The sequence below is a fragment of the Ursus americanus genome, chromosome 30 (assembly GCF_024610735.1).
Source record: "Ursus americanus isolate L20-20 chromosome 30, mUrsAme1.1.p, whole genome shotgun sequence".
Classification (NCBI taxonomy): Eukaryota; Metazoa; Chordata; class Mammalia; order Carnivora; family Ursidae; genus Ursus; species Ursus americanus.
Genome location: NC_142156.1, coordinates 22,515,227 through 22,531,279, shown reverse-complemented (window position 1 = coordinate 22,531,279; position 16,053 = coordinate 22,515,227). Strand labels below are relative to the sequence as shown.

Sequence of the window (16,053 nt, the reverse complement as noted above, 5' to 3'; positions counted from 1 at the left end):
CACAGGCAAACTCCGGGACATGTTCGTTACCTTGACTGTGGAGGTGGCTTCCCGGGTACATGCCTGTGTTCCAGCTCGTGAAATTTTATACATGAAACAGGTACTGCTGGTTTTTTTCTTAGTAAATCCATTTTACCTCCATAAAGCTGTTATTATTTTAAAGGCAGATGAAAGGGATCCCGAGCATCCCAAGGGCTCGACTCCCTGGCTGAGTGGGAGGTCAGGGAGGGGCGGGATGCACAGAGACGTCGGGTGGCGGCTGGACCCGCCCGTGGGGGCTCTGTGGATACACAATGTGCCGAACTTAGTACTCCTGTCCTCGGCTGTGGACTTTGCTGCAATGCGTGGGCAAAGGGAAAAGAAACTCCCACTCAGGGCAGGATTTGGGGCCAGAAGGTGGTGGGGCGGGGTGAAGTGTGGTGTCAAAACACCTGCTTGGTCAGCCGCGGCTGCTTAGACGTCCTTCCTAGATTGGGAAATGGAACTAAGAGTTGCCAAGGGCTCTTACAATGTTCTGCTGCAAAGGAGAGAGTCTCATTCCACGGCAGGTAGCTTTTAGCTAATGGAGATCTGTTTCAGGGGTCTGTGTACTGGTAGCAGGAGAGCCCTCGAAGGGAAAACGGGACTCTCCCCTATGTGTGTTCGGAAGGCAAAAGAAACACTTTTCAATAAAATAAATGAATGCGCTGATTTTGACCTTTTTAGACTCCATGGCGAAATCCAGATGGAGGCCAAAAAAAAAAAAAAATCTCATTTCATCTAGCCGTTCTTACATTAATTTATAAAGCAAAATACCAAGATTAATTCTCATTCAAATCTGCACCCACCTAAGGTTCTTGAAAATGAAATTCCATTAACAATTCTCTTTCATTTTTACTTTCAAGAATTTTCAGTACGCAGGGACTCTGGTTCTAGTGATTTCGCCCTGGCGATCAGCGGGGATTCTGTAAGCGTTCTGAAAACTTTTATTTTTTTTTCTCCTCCCATTTCAGGACATGATGCAGCAGTATCTTACAAAGTTTGTTTTTTAGAATCTCTTAACATTACGGAAGCATGTATCTGAGATAATATTCACATTTGTAAGTGAGTTTGAAGTCTGATTCCAGTGAGTGATTTAAAGTATTCGCCCTGAGTAACTGGATCGTTGAGCATGTTTGTGGGTGATATGCACACCCCCACCAGCATTTGTCAGCAAGCTGGAGACGGCTTGTGACTACAACCGCCCGACAGTATGATTGGAAGAGGAATTACATACTGCTTATATACTCGTTTTTTAATAAATCCTGACTTTTTGAGGCCCCTTCAGAAGGAAAGGAAGTCAGACAGACACCATGGATCTCAAGACACTAATGACAGTCACTTAGGACTCTAGCAAAAAACCAAAAACAAAAAAACCCAGAAATCAAAGTCCTTGGTTTGGTGCTGAAATTTAAAATGAGAGGACAGGAAAACTAACAAAGAGAATATTAGGTAGATGGCATCTCTTCCCCTATAACTAAGGAAAGTGGGTTTTACTTGGTCTGTTGGTAAATTCAGTCAGGGCTGTCAAGTACAGTTGGGCAGGCTTTGCACTGCACAAGGGCTCCACATTCAGACTGCAGATATAGTAAATTTTCTGGTAGAAGGAAGTCGAGTGCCTTACGGAAGGGCACCTCTTTCTAATACGCATAAAGACACTGCTTGGGCCAGTGGTCTGGACCTTCCCTCAGGACATTGTGAATTGCAAAGAAGAAGCACACAGATATTTTCAGAGCTGCCTCCTAAGACAGAGAAGACCGGTTTCTAAATCCAGCCTCGCCTCTTTACTTTTCAATTTCATTATCGAAGGGCATGTTGATTCATGTAGTGTGTAAGTTGGAAGCTTGATTATTTTGTTCACGCCTTAAACTCGAAGTCCAGAACGCTCACCTGCCACATCATGGACAGCCAGGGAATGCTTGTTCGGTGAACAAATAAACTGATAGGTCATCTTGTACCTGAAGCCACTCCCCCAGTCAGCTTGACATCTGCCCTCCACTGTTTCCCCATCACCTCGGGAATGTAAGTCATTAATCACGAATGTTGGGGCAGGGAAGGTAACTCGAAGGAGGGAACAACGAGTCCACCATGAATAGGATTCTAGGCGGAAAGTTAGCAAGTGAGTGAATCACGTCCCTGCTCACAGTTGACTCACACATTCGTAAAGAACTGTCTGGTTGGAGGACTAGGTTTCTGGGTGAGACTCTGAGACACAGCACCACCCTCCCCCTCCCCCAGAAGACCCCTGCTCAGCCCTGCTCCCCACCCCGGGGGTTCTCACACATGTCGGTCTCAGAGCTGGTCCTGAATTCCTGCCCTTTATTGCTGTCTGAAGCCACCACATCTTGGTAAGTTGTCAAACAGCACTAGCTAGCTCCTGTGGTATGATTACGAAAGGGTCTCGGGGACCCCCAGGGGTTTCCACGTCCCCTCTGAGAACTACAGCCCGACGGTGTGTGGAATTTAAGGAGATGCATTCCACGCACACCTGAGCGCGGGCGGGGCGCTGACAGGAGGACAAGGCCGGACGCCAAGGAGGCCGCCCTTGTCCCCTCAGCGCCTCACTTGTGCCCTTGCCCGAGGAGCAAAATGTGCTGGCCCTTCCCTCGGGCTCTCTCGGAGCCCAGAGTTCGCCCTACTCTGTTGTCTGCTCGTTTCCACAGTCTCGGGTCTTATGCTCGCCCAGGAATGAAGGACGCAGTTCCAGCAGGTGTGTCGGGACAGAATATTCATGAACTTGGAGCAGGTTCTTAAAAAGAACGCTAATAAAGTCTGTACGGATCAACAAACAATGGGAGTTTGCTCCTGCGTAGTAAACAAGGCATTTTACTATGAATGTGGGGCAGAAGCTAATTAATTAATGCTAGTGTTACTACTGCTATCATAAATAATAATGACCGATACTGACGCACCATTTCCTACGCACCAGGCACTCTCCTAAGGGCTTTGTTCATGTTTGTGGATTTTTTTTTTTTAAAGTAGGCTCCATGCCCAGTACTTTCCTCCTGCCCCCTCTAATTCTTTGTGGTTCCTTTTGGACCCGGCCTCCTTCTGGGGTACAGCCGGCCTCCTTCTGGCCATGTCTGGCCAGTCGTAATCAATGTGGTTGTCTCAGGAATAGGGTGTCCACAGAAGCTAGACACGGGGTAAAGCCTCAGACTTTTGCTGGAACTCCTGGAGAAAAGGCAGACTTTCTCCTAAGAATGCCAAATTGCTTGGGTGCGAGCCTGGATCTTCCTTTGGGAAACCCTCCCTGAGAGAGAAGTCTGCAGACAGAAAACCGGAGCTGGGCAAGAGAGACAGATGGCTGGAAGCGTGGATTGAGCATCTGGATCCGACCGTGCCTGAAACCATGTGGACAATCTAATTACCTCTCCCTTTGGCGTTTAGCCAGTTGAGTTTGGTTCTTGCCACCTGCTCCAAAATTGTGCAGATAAAACACAAGGAATTAAAAGATCCCCCATCATGCTTTTTTTTTTTTTTTACTTTAACATATCAGATCATAGACAATATGAAAAAAAAATGTAGCCATGCCATTGGCAGGTCCCACAGGCATGACACTGAAGAGTGGACAGATGAATAATGATAAGAGACTGACTCACAGCAGGGCTGGGGCAGAACCTGGACCGACACTGACATTTCCCACTTAGCCACCCCATGACCATCACTATGTCGCAACCCCGTCCTCGAACGTGGTGCTTGGCTATGTGCGGCTATTTCCATCAGTTAATTAAAATTAGGTGAAGTTAAAAATTAAATTCCTCTGTCACTCTAGCCAATTGTAAGTGCTCGATGACCTCATGTAGCTAGTGACATACTCAACAGTGCAGACGTGGAACGTTGTTACAAAGCTAACAGCTGCTTTAGAGGCTTTAGACAGGAAGGCTCCTTCCCAGACCACAGCAGAAACGACACAACACTGAGGAACACAGAGAAGCTACACACATTATTATAACTTATTGGTTCGATGTGGCTATCTGTTGACCATCCACCAGGAGCCGAGCCCCACTCTAGAAGCTCGGGGACACAGCAAGATGAGCCAGAGGGGTGATGGATGGTGGACAGGTCAACAGACACACACACAACATCACGTCTGGTAGCGATGGGGGCTGCAAGCGGAAAGCCACGCAGGGAAAAGAGGGTGGTCTGCAGGAGGGCCTCATGGAGGAGGTGGCTTTGAGCAGAGAGCTGGCTGGAGCAAGGGAACATGTCAGCACCAAGGGCAGCCGTTCTTGACCCTGGATGTGCACCTGGATCCCCTATGGAGTGTTGAAACAGGCACCTGACCCTCATGATGCTGGTGTCATGAACTTGGGGGTGGGTGTGGCCAGAAGGCTCCCCCTCCCCCACTGCACCCCTAGCCCAGGGGATCTAACGGGTGGTCCAGACACCACATCCTGATCCAGGGTAGGGGACTCCAAGTGCGCTGGCAGCATCCGTGTCACCCGGAGATGCTTAGCGGCTGGTGCAGATCCTTGGGCCCCACCCCCAGCCCACTGAGCCCGAGACCCCGTGTTTGCTCCAGGGGGTGCTGACCACACTCTGGGTGCGAGCCACCCACTGTCCTCTCTTAGCCCACACCTGGCTTTTGAGTTCGAACAATTATTAACAAAAGCTGAACAAAGGACCCTGTGTGGCACGCGAACTCTATTGTCGTCTGAGAAATGAACGGATAACGCTGTCAAACGGGGCCAAACACACACAATATTTGTAAGGGAGATCCGGATGGCGCCACTCAATCCATTACGTCCACACAGACACACGGTCTCTGTTCTTTCCCCCCAAATATTTCCTTTCCCCTCCTGTGTGACAATTACTTACAGCGAGTGCAAATTCATTCCCAGATCGACGCTCTAACATGTTTCCCACGCTGCTGTCATTAGGGGGCCGCAGAGCACAGGCTGGCGCTTACTTCACGTTGGCCTCGGCGTCACGAATCACGCCCCAGACAGCGAGAACAACGCACCTGCCTTTCGGCTGGATACACTTGAGCCACAGGTGTTTACGGGTGGCTTCCGCGACCAAGTGATGGAGAGGACGACAGTCCTTCACCTCAAGAGGCTTATACTCTTGGATGCGGAAGACAGACATGGGCGTACATTAACTCACTGGCAGCCCCTTACTAAGCACCTACTGTGTACCAGGCCCAGGCGTAGACGGTACTGATGGAGTGACCCCTGCTCTCATGGCACTGACATCCCAGCAGGGAAAACCAGACAATGAACATATAAATAAATACACAATTTCCATCATGTTGTGAAGGAAAATCAAGGTGGTCAGGGCATAGAGGGACTGAGCTGTGACTTTAGGTAAGGTGACTGAAGTCAGCCAGGGAAGATTTAAGTGGGGACCTGCCCAGTGTGAGGAAAAACGCAGTATGGAATCTGGCGAGAGGTTCCAGGCACCAGAAATGGTCCGTGCAAAGGCCCTGGGGCTGCGGTGCTCAGGACGGGGAGGCAGAGCTCATTTGCTCAGAAAGTAGCCGTGGGCTGGACGTTGAGGGCCACTGAGGTCCTGGTGAGGCCCACGGCATGGACCAGGATCCTGCACTCCCTGGATGTGGAGGCCTGACTCCCTGGCTGCTGGGCACTGGGACTGGGACAGAAGCCCAGCCGTGCAGCGGGAATGTGTCTAAACCATCTGAGGTTAGAGGCACAGGAACAGGAGAACCGGGTACACAGAAGACTTCCAGAGTGAACGTCCAGGATAATGTCCAGGAAGCCAGCACACAGGGATGGCGTTTTACACCTGTGCTGTCCTTTGCCGTTTCCCCAGCCGGGCACTCAGCGGGCCTGCGGTGAATAGAGAGTGGTCCAAGGTCAGGGGCTCAGGCCACAGTGAAGTGGATGTGACTCTCAGCAGCCACACAGCCCACATTCCGGGGGGCCGGAGGGCGATGGAGGCAGGCAGTAAGTAAGAACGTGAGAAGGAGAGTCAGGTAAAGCTAAAACAGTAATTTTATCAGATGTGGTGGACCGGAGACGCGGAGCCTCCATTACATGGGTCCCAGCAGGCAGCTGCCGATGCGTCCGGGGCAGGAGGGTCCGAGGATACCCTCATGCAGTGAGTGAGCTTTGCGCTGAGTCTGGAGTGGTGAGAAGGAGCCTTTCAGGAGGGGACCCAGTGAGGACAAAGATGCCCCGTGGGGTGGGCGCAGCAGCCCTAAAACTGTCTACGTGCGATGGGTGCCGAGGAAGGACAGGTTGTGCTGGAGTTTCTCTTCTCCCCCTGGGCTGGGCGATGTGGGGGCCGGGGCTTCCCTTCCACCCTGGGCTGGGTGTAAAGGGCTGAGGGTCCCCCTTTCCCAGCAGGGTGAGTGATGGAGGCACTGGGTGAAGCTTTACCTCTCTATGGCCCCAATTTTTAGCCCATTTTGGGTCACAGACAGCTCTCACTGGCTGGTGAGGTCGAAGAAGCCCTTCTCAGCATAAAGAGTTTAAATGGATACAGTAACAGGCTTACAGAAGAAACGAATTTCAGATCTGGTAATCCGTGTCCTTCTGCATTACTACACGAAGTAATTAGATCTAGTGTCGAGTGTAAAAATGAGCATAATTTCAAATTAGCGAAGAGTATGAATGGGACTTCAAGATATCTTTGTCAGCTGTCCTTTGATGAAAACCCGGAGAGCTGGCTCAGGGGCGGCTGCCGTAGCCTGTGGGCCTGAGGTCTGCGTTCCCTGGGAGGGACACTGAGTTTCGGACACAGGTTTGGGATTGAAGGTGCAGCTGTCCCCAGGCAGTTTCCTCCACCTGCCTGAAGCTCTCTGTAGGTCCCTAGGGGACTGAGGCCCCTGCACGGACCCTGGGTCTTCTCTGTAGGGTCCCCTCCCCCCAGGCTCGATTTTCTCACACTCCAACCCAAGGGCAGGGGCTCAGTCCTCAGGGAAGAGCAGCCGGTGGGCCGGTGGCTGCACTCTCCCAGGAGTGTGGGGTCCGGTTTGCAGGGGCAGCAGACCCGCTTCTCTGAGTGTGCTCCCCCTGCCCCTGCCTCCAGTCGAGATGATTCTAACTGGCCAGTGGGTGAACATATCTGTAGTAACCGCCAGGTGTTTATTGTAAGGTGAAAGAAGCACAGACAGGTCAAGTCACTCGTCCAGGGTCACACAGCCACTCAGAAGAGGTGCTAGGACTATATATATATATATATATATATATATATATATATATATGGCCAATATAGTTGGCTCTCGATTCCTATTCTATGCTGAACTCAGAGAAAATACTGAAGGAATGGTAGATTCTCTGAGGCTGGGCATGGTGGAAAGGGAGAGGCTGGTGTGCAGAGGGCGTGCAGACAGCCAGCGCTGTGGGCTGGGCTTCTGTCCTGCTGACCTCGGGCGTGGAGCCGAGCCGCCCCACCAGGCCTTCTGCTAATGTTCATGGGAGGATGTTGGATGATTTTGCTTGTCTTTTTTTCCCCTCATTTCTTTCTTGCTTCCCCACCTCTATGTCTTTTCCCCAATAAAGTCATAAAATCTTTTTTAAAGGATTTATTCATTTTAGAGAGGGAGGGAGAGCGTGAGCAGGGTAAGGAGCAGAGGGAGAGAGAAATCTCGAGCAGACACCGCACTGAGCATGGAGCCCGACACAGGGCTTGATCTCATGACCGGAGATCATGACCCGAGCCGAAATCGAGAGTCGGACCCTTACCCGACTGGGCCACCCAGGTGCCCCTGATTACATGATCTATAACATTAGGACACACGTTTTACTTTCTGAGTAAGTAAAATAATGGGAGGGGCGCCTAGGTGACCCAGTCGGTGAAGCGTCTGCCTTCAGCTCAGGTCATGATCCCGGGGTCCTGGGATGGAGCCTTGTGTTGGGCTCCCTGCTCAGCGGGGAGTCTGCTTCTCCCTCTCCCTCTGCCTCTCCCTGTTGGGGCGCTCTCTCTCTCTCTGTGTCAAATAAATAAATAAAATCTTAAAAAAAAAGTAAAATATCAGGAGGTCTAAACTTGGGCGAGCCTTGACAATCCCTCCACCCCACCCCGTGCTTTCCTGCTGGGGAAACCCCGCCGAGCGACTGGCGGTGTTAATGTGAACACTGGCACTGGCCGCTCCCATCGTCTGGGCATTTCCTTTGTGGCAGGTGGTGGGTAAGGGATCATTCATCGGAGAATTAAATGGTAACCCTGAAAACGTTCCTACCAAGTCAAAACAACTTCAGATGAGTCACCAACTTGCTTTTTAGACAGAGACCCATGCCAGTCAGCTGGAGGAAGGGGTATTTCTAAATTGAATTCCATAGGAAATCTCCAGCTGTGACAAGAAAATACTTATTCTGCCCATATAGTTATTTTTCAACACAGCAAACATTTTTCAATTGCCCGAGAGCATTGAAGCCATCCTTAAAACACTCTCGGGGGAGTCACACTATATAATTTCCAAGTAGGGAAAGGAGCATGAATATCAGGGTAGGATGTTTCCGGGAAACAATGAAACATTATTTTTCCATTGTCTCTTTAAAAATAATATTCTCCAATCCCCGTCAAAGTAGATGTCTCTCAGTTCTTTGAAATGCCTGCTGTTGCCTTCCCAAACCCGGACGATATTGCCAACGCGCTTCCCCACGGACCCTCAAGCAGAGTGAAGCCATTCATCACTGGCAGATTGACAAGCGGGCCCAAGAGCATCTCGGCAATGCCCCCCGCCTGCTGAGGCCTGTTTCGTCCCCGCGTCGGGTTCTGCGAACCTAGCAGGGAAAGGGTGCCGAAGAGCTCCCACAGGATGCTGTCGGATAGAACAATCCAACCTCGGGGTCCAGAGACCCCGACAGACCCCATAAATGCACCTTCAGTGTTAATTATGAAGAGATGATGAACGTGGTCAGGGCCCTTCCTCACTATGTCTGCTTCTGAGGACGATCGTGCTGTGTTCCCTGGAAAGAACTAGAAGGGAAAATGGAGCCTGCATCCCTCGGGGTCCTGGCTGGACACAGGAGGCCCCCTCAAAGGGCTGGGACAGAGGATGGGTAATGAAGGGCTCCCGACAGAGCCGTGGGCAGGAGCAAAGGAAGTAGCCAGGGATGGTGTCGCTGGGAGCTCTTAGCCCCAGCTCCAGGGGCAGGGGAAGGCAGCCAGTTCCTGGGGCCCAGAGGGAGGAGAACCATGGAAAACAGGGTCCCCCGCAGGACAGGAGCTGGAGGCAGAGAAGACCATGCCTCTGACCAACTTGCAGCAAGATAGGGAGGGACGAGGGTCTCAACATAACTTTTCGGGGTCATAATTCAACCCACAACAGGAGCCTCTGTCTCTCTCTGCTCTGTCCAATCACCCCGGTGCCTCCCGCTGGCTTGACCCCACCAGAAGCCTGAGGGCCAGGGAGGCTGGGGGCTACAGTCCACAGAGGCCAGCCCCCCAGGGCCCAGAGCCAGGCAGAGCGGGAGCGCCAACGGCTGCCATCTCCCCCCCGCCATCCTCTCTTGCTGCACGCTCGGCCCGGGGCTCCCGGCATTTCCCCAACCTTAATGAATCTCCGTGGCGCCCCGGAGAGGTGAGGATTAAGATCATCATTCTGCAGATGTGAGAGCAAGTAGCAATCTCTCCTTTAAACAGCCCTGGCGACATCCACTTTATTTTAAATTTGATTTTATGCAGAGAGATGTGGACACGTTCTAGGAATTTTGAAAGCTTTATATAAAGAGAAAAAAACCCCAAGTTCCCACCACGTTTCTGGGGTCAAGGAAAATGATTTCATCTTAAGTTTGCAAAGGCAAAAAAGAGCAATTGTTTGAAACTCTTCCATATTCGGGGTAAATCTCGCCACCCCCCAGGAAACTCAATCTGGGACTCAGTCAGTCAGTCCTGGGGCAAAGGGCCTCTTCCTACACCTGCCCAAATGAGGGGGTTCCTGCTTACTCCAGACTATGCATTCAATTTGGTTTTTTATTTTTAAATAAATGCTAGGGAGAATCATAGAGGCACTAGAAGAACTACAAACACTTACGCTCCACTCCTTTGCCCTGTTACCTGTCTTCCCAGCAGCGCCTTACTGTTACCTGGTCCTGTCCTGTGAGCTATCTACCTGTCTGCTGTCTGACAGCCCCCCCAGAGTGTCAGCACCCCTGGAGTGTAGGTACCCCCAGAGTCTCTGCACCCCCAGAGTGTCAGCACCCCCAGAACATCAGCCCTTCTGACAGTGTGAGCTCCCCAGAGCATTAGCACCCCCACAGTGTCAGCACCCCTAGAGTATAGGTACCCCCACAGTCGGCACCCCCAGAGTCTCTGCACCCCCAGAATGTTGGCACCTGGAGAAGCAGACTGCCGCTGCTTCCCTGGGCCAGACCACAGCGAGCATCCACAGTGGCCCGCACATCGTGAAGGTGGGGCGTGAACTTGAACAGATTCTGCTGCCCCTTTATTCTCAAAAAGAGGCCACGACCCTTGTCCCCTCACCAGCTTACAGAAACCACCACCAGAATCTGTGTATGGCTTCTGCTCATGGGGTCTCAACTTGTGACGTGAACCCTCTGTCCTTAGGCCAAAGAACTGAATCTCAAAACCTTGGCCACCCGATGCTCGCTCATACATCATCTGTGCTGCCTGGGGCCTGACCTGGGCTGCCCTCCGGGCTCTCATGCACACCCTTCCCCAGGTCCATCCCCCACCCTGCCTGACCAGGGCTTAATGCAGGCAGTGCAGGCAGAGGCAGGGCGGGGACTGGAGGGAGGGAGTGCGGCAGAACTGAGACCTGGGGCTTTCTTGCCTCCAAGCAAAGAAGGGGCCCTTGCCAGGGAAGCGGGAAAGGGGGTGAGCGAATGTTGGCTTTGCGGGTCAGTGCTCTCCACACAAAGTCATGCCAAGGGACTGCGTGGCTCAGAGACTCCTGCCTCAGTGGCTCACTTTGCAGGAGAGCTGGGAGCCTCCCCCATCCCATCTCATCTACTCCCCGGAGCTGGAGCCAGCAGCCGAGTGGGACCCAAGGCCACTGGTGAGTCACTGGATTCCCAGCTTTCTCGCCTGGATTGAGGAAGGTGTTTGAGAAGGCCTCATTTGAAGGTGAGAACTTCCCCAGTGAGCATATTTCCCATCTAGCAATCCTCTATTTGACCTTTCTGATGTTTGTATTTCTTTAGAATGAGCAACCATCGGGAGGAATTACTTCATTTTTTCCAAGACCTGACCACTGGACTCACCAGCCGCTAACAGGTGAACATACAGATTTGCTTCTCGTTTACTTTTTTTTTTTTTTTTAAAGCTTCTCATCTCCTAGTCAAGCTTCAGTTCAATTTGCTAGTTGCTTCCAATAAAACTTGATGTTTTGGCTGCTTAAAATTGTACTAAAGCTCATTCTAGAAAAGAAAAACCCAAGCCTTTCAAAATGCTAAAACTGAGAATAGAGCTTGCTCCAAACTGCCACACTTGCTGGCTACCTGTCCTCACAGTTCCAGACTTTCCACACTGCTCTGCACAGTGACGGTCAAGCAGTACCTTGCGGGGGGAGAGGGGGAGTATGCAAACTGAGGACATCACCAAGCACCCGGATACAGCCCCGCGGTCTCTGCCCTGCAGCCACAGGAGCCCATCAAAGATCGTTCGGACGAAGCCAGCTCGAGTTCACTTATAGTTACTTGCAAACAAATGGATTCTGGGCATGACATAACTAGTCATTCCATTTAACCTTAAAAGCATAAAAACACAATAACCCCACTAATCACATCTTGCTTAGAAAAGGGCTTTCTTGGGGCCCCTTGAAAAGTATGGCAAAATAGTGTCTCCTATCCTTACCATGATTTCGCTTTTCACGGTATCTGAAAGCCTTATCTTTTTAAACGAAGTAGGACAGGAGCTAAACACTTATCCCTAGAAGTGACGCTGATGTTCCAGGTCACAGGTCTGCGAACTTTCTCCTTGAAGGCCAGATGGAAAGTATTTTAGGGTTTGTCAGCCAAGAGGCAACACTGAGCCTATTAAGAAACTCCTTATATAACCACTTCCAACGCAGCTACTTGGAAATACAAAAACCCTTCCCAGCTTGCACGGCAGACAAAAACAGACACGGGCCATAGATTGTGGACGCTTCTTCCTGGACGTGTAAAGTTGAGAGGACTCATTCTCCAACCGCGAGTTAGTAGCAGCTCCCGGCGCTAGATGATACCTTCTGTGGTGAGGCTGTGCTGTTCGCGTCTGTCCGCCCCTCTCCGTCGCCGGAAGCCAGAGTTTCCCATCATGCACCACGCCCCCCGGGCTCCGTCAATCAGAGCAGCACGGCCTTCGGCCTCGGCGCTTGGCTTCAGGTTGGTCACGTGACCCGAGCCGAGCCAATCAGCTCTCATCAGAGCCGGTCCCAGGAGATTGGCCTGAGTGTTGGCCGCAAGGCTTTGGCTCTTGTCCTGCTGGACGCGATGCTATGACAATGTCAGCACAGCACTGCCCGAGGCCACCCTGGGGACAAGCATCATGCACAGTGACTCCAGCCAGGCGGAACACGCAGATGAACACAGGAGGGGAACCACCTTCCGTGACGACCGCGTTTGCTCCAGCCGCACCGACATAACTCAGGACCTTTAAAGACACCCCGCTCAGAGCTCCGGGGGGAGAGTCTGCGTGTGAGAAAAATCTCCGGGTGATCTCAACACGCATTAGCTTGAGGGCACTTCTCTAGACGTTTTAGTGCCCTGAACCCCATGCAAGTCGGGCTGGGGGGCGGTCTGTGTAGCTGGAAGAGCTGGGACTGATCCGTGTCCTGGACTCCTCCGTGTAAGTCAGCCAAGTGGCACTCTGGCTCACAGCTCTTATCAAGGCAGGCTGATATCAGCAGTAGGAGGGCAATGGTGTTTTAAGTCCTGGAGACAGCTTGGCCGCTTCTGTCTCCCACTTGGGCTGCTCCGTGGAACCACCCACGGGTGTCTGCTTCCCACCCCCAGGGATCCTCACTGAATTTGTCAGGGCGGGGGCCCAACAGTAATTTCTAAAGCCTCCTGGTGGATTCACAGGGGCAACCAGGGCTGAGCCATCACTCTTTCTGCTCTTCCGTGGTAGGGATTCGTATGCGCTTCCCAGAAAGCGCCGTCAGTGCCCACGTCAGGTGTGGTGACCACTCCACACCTGCCCCAGCCGCTCACTCTTCCTGTGGCGGGAGAAAGTGGCCACGGACCATGCAGAGCTGGGAGGGCGAGGCTGCGTGCCCCTAAAACTTGACTTAGAGAAACAAGCAGAGGCTGAGTGTGGTCCTGGGGTTGGACTGTGCAGATTCCTGTCAATGGAGTAACTTCGTTATTTGCATAAAAGGCATTTCAACTTCTTGCATGCCAGGTATCAGGAGGGGCTGTGTGTCCGTTTGCTGCCTGGTGTCCGTTCTCATGTTTTCTAGCAAAACAATCCTGAAAGCTCTCTGCTCTCAAACTCGCGTGGTTTGTGCCGCTGACTCATTTCTTGGTTTGGGTTTTCCCAGAAGGGTTCCATTGCAAGTGGTTTATTGCAAGGTGTGGGCAACATCGGTCGGGGAGTGGGGAAGTGAGACAAGCCACAGGGGACCACAGCCAGCATTACGGGCAAGGGACCGTGGGCGGTGACGGCAGCCTAGTTGCACAGGGGCGGGTGGAGGCACCAGTGTGGAGCTCTTGCCTCAGAGTCAACCCCCAGGCGGGCCCAGGGAGCTGGACTCCGTGTCTGCCCGCTCCCGGGAGCTGTGCTGCAGAGAGCTTCCTGGATGGGGTAGGCTAACCCCTCGGTGTTTTTGTCCTGCTGCACAGGTGGGCAGGCGGCTTTGGATGCCAGACAGACCTCTCAGGCGAGGCGAGGCGAGGCGAGGACAGGGCGGGAGATCCACAGCGTCTGTCCCAACCCGTGCAAACTCTGGGGGTGTAAGGCCCCTGCCACGGGGACTGCTTCGGGGAGACAGCGTGACCCCAGAGGCGTCATCGTGGCAGCGAAGCCTTTGTCGGGGTTTCTGGAAATGAGCCAGGTGCTCTTCCTGGGCTCGAGGCTCGAACCGCTTGGCAGGAGTTTCAGCTGCCAGGCTGCCGTCGTCAGTAGACGCAGGGGGAAACCAAGAGGCAGAAAGAAAACCAGTCCTGGAGACGAGCGGGGTCCTGATCAGGTGGACGTGGGAGGCTGGATCCTGGACTCGGAGTCACACGAGCCAGCAGATTCTGGCTGTGCTGAAGCCAACTGGGTGGCATTTTGTCACACGGAACCCAAAAAAATCCTAACTGATATATTTCCCAGCTTGCTGTCAGTGAAGCTTGCTTACTCCAAAGCTGAACCGAAATTAGTTTTACAATTTCCATGCCAGGCTCCACGTGAGGGAGGGTGAATTCTGGCAAAGACAGTTGTAGCTGAACACCAAAGGACCCTGCACGCACTTCTGAAATGCCGTCCCCTTGGTCTCCTGGCAGGCGTCTCCGTGGAGTGGGACTGAGCACGGCAGGTGCAGGTGAGCGACCACAGAGCAAGATTGCCGTGTGGCTTCTCACCATTATCTCTTCCTTGCTCGTTCCCAGTGGCCACGGGAGCCAGAAGTCACGGCATGGGTTTGTGCGTACTGTAGCCGTGCCGTGGTCCACGTGGGTCAAAGCCATGTCGACGCGCCACACAGTGAGCACAGACCGTGGTGTTCACCCAGCCCTTCCCCCGCACCCTCTGGAGATCTGACAGAGCCACGGGACTCCTTAGGACCACAGCGTGGGTGTGCAAGAGTCACATGTAATTTCCAGGCCATTGCTTGGAAAAGCATGTGACTCTCCAACCATCCTTTCCTCTGTCATGGAGACCATGAAGGGCATGTATTCCTGATGTCAGAGCTGCAAGACGGTGAAGGGCCCACCCGTCAAGGCCCCCGAGACCCTGCACGGAGCAGAGCCCCTGCCATTTCATCACTGAGGTTGTGTCGAGCCTCTCAACCCCCAGGGTTGTTCGCTGGCTCTGACAACTATACAAAGTGGCCTCAAGCCTCCTTCTAAAAGGGAACAGAAGGTCAAACAGGACTGGCATAACTAGAGGAGAAGGAAGTCCCTAACAACCTGGGATGCCGTTACAGCCAGCATCGTGAGGGAAGCAGGAGGGTAACCGAGGTTGACAAATGCTACAGCGACTCCCCGAGCTGGAGGGGGAGCCCGGCGCCCCCGAGGCACTGGCAGCAGGCGTCCGGGGACAGAAGGAAGCCCACAGGGGCGCTGTCGGGCCCACGGGCCCACGGGGTCTTACCGTGGCGAGGGGCACGATGCCAGCCAGGTCCTTCTGGCTGATGAAGATCTCGGACACGGCGGGGTCTGTGGTCGCCCTCCGCGGGTACTCGACCTGCCAGGCGATGGGCTGCGTCCCCGACAGGCTGCTGAAGCTGGCGATTTCGAAGTTCATCTGCACGACCTCGCTGAACAAGCTGCTGCTTCTGGAGAAGGAGCAAAGGAGAGTCACTTTGAGTGGACCTTGGTCCGTGGAAGGGCCCTTCTCCCCCTCCCCCGCCACAGCTGTACCTAGAGTCTAAGGCAAAAGCCAACAGCTTTGGGGGGCAGCACCTCCACGTTAGGGAGGCGGAGAGCTGGGACGGAGCAACACCCACAGGGGGAGGAGCTGGGCAGAGGCTGAGCACTGGGTGTTGACCAGTGTCTTTACCGCTCCTCAGACCCCCCCCCCCCAGAACCCGTTGGCCCCACCCCTACAGGAGGATGAGCCTGGAGGACCTGGGAACTAAATGGACTCGTTTTCAGCTCAGTTCCACAGGTGTGCCAGGTGCTGCAGGCCTATCGTTCCCTCCGGTTCTAGAGAGGCAGAGAAGCACAGAAGGGCCCGGGGCTCCCCTGCAGCTGGATGCATCCCCGAAGCAGGTCAGACCCTCCTCGGGGACACAGACCGGGAACTGGGAAGCCAGTGAGGACGCGTCCGCTGCAGGGGAGTTCCAGGCAGGTGTGTGCTCCTGGCTCTTCTGGGGCAGCAGTGGGGGCGGTTCGTGCTCACGGGCCCTCAGGCCCCGGTGCCAGGCGGACGGGACTGCTGTTTCCATGCGGGAACCCCACGGAGCTGGCAGGTGTCTCCCCTCTTTCTTCCCCGGCTGCCTTGTCCCCGGCTCATGTCGGCGGCTCTCCTGGAGACGGT

At 53.4% G+C, this 16,053-nt stretch overlaps 1 protein-coding gene across 1 annotated transcript in view; it reads right to left on the bottom strand.

Moving 5' to 3' along the window:
* Window positions 1-16,053, bottom strand: part of TMEM132C (transmembrane protein 132C) — a 196,992-nt gene that overhangs the window by 50,110 nt on the left and 130,829 nt on the right. The window contains exon 4 of the mRNA XM_087857167.1: window positions 15,166-15,349. Coding sequence (XP_087713293.1) covers window positions 15,166-15,349 — 184 coding nt within the window. The remainder of the gene's footprint in view (window positions 1-15,165; window positions 15,350-16,053) is intronic.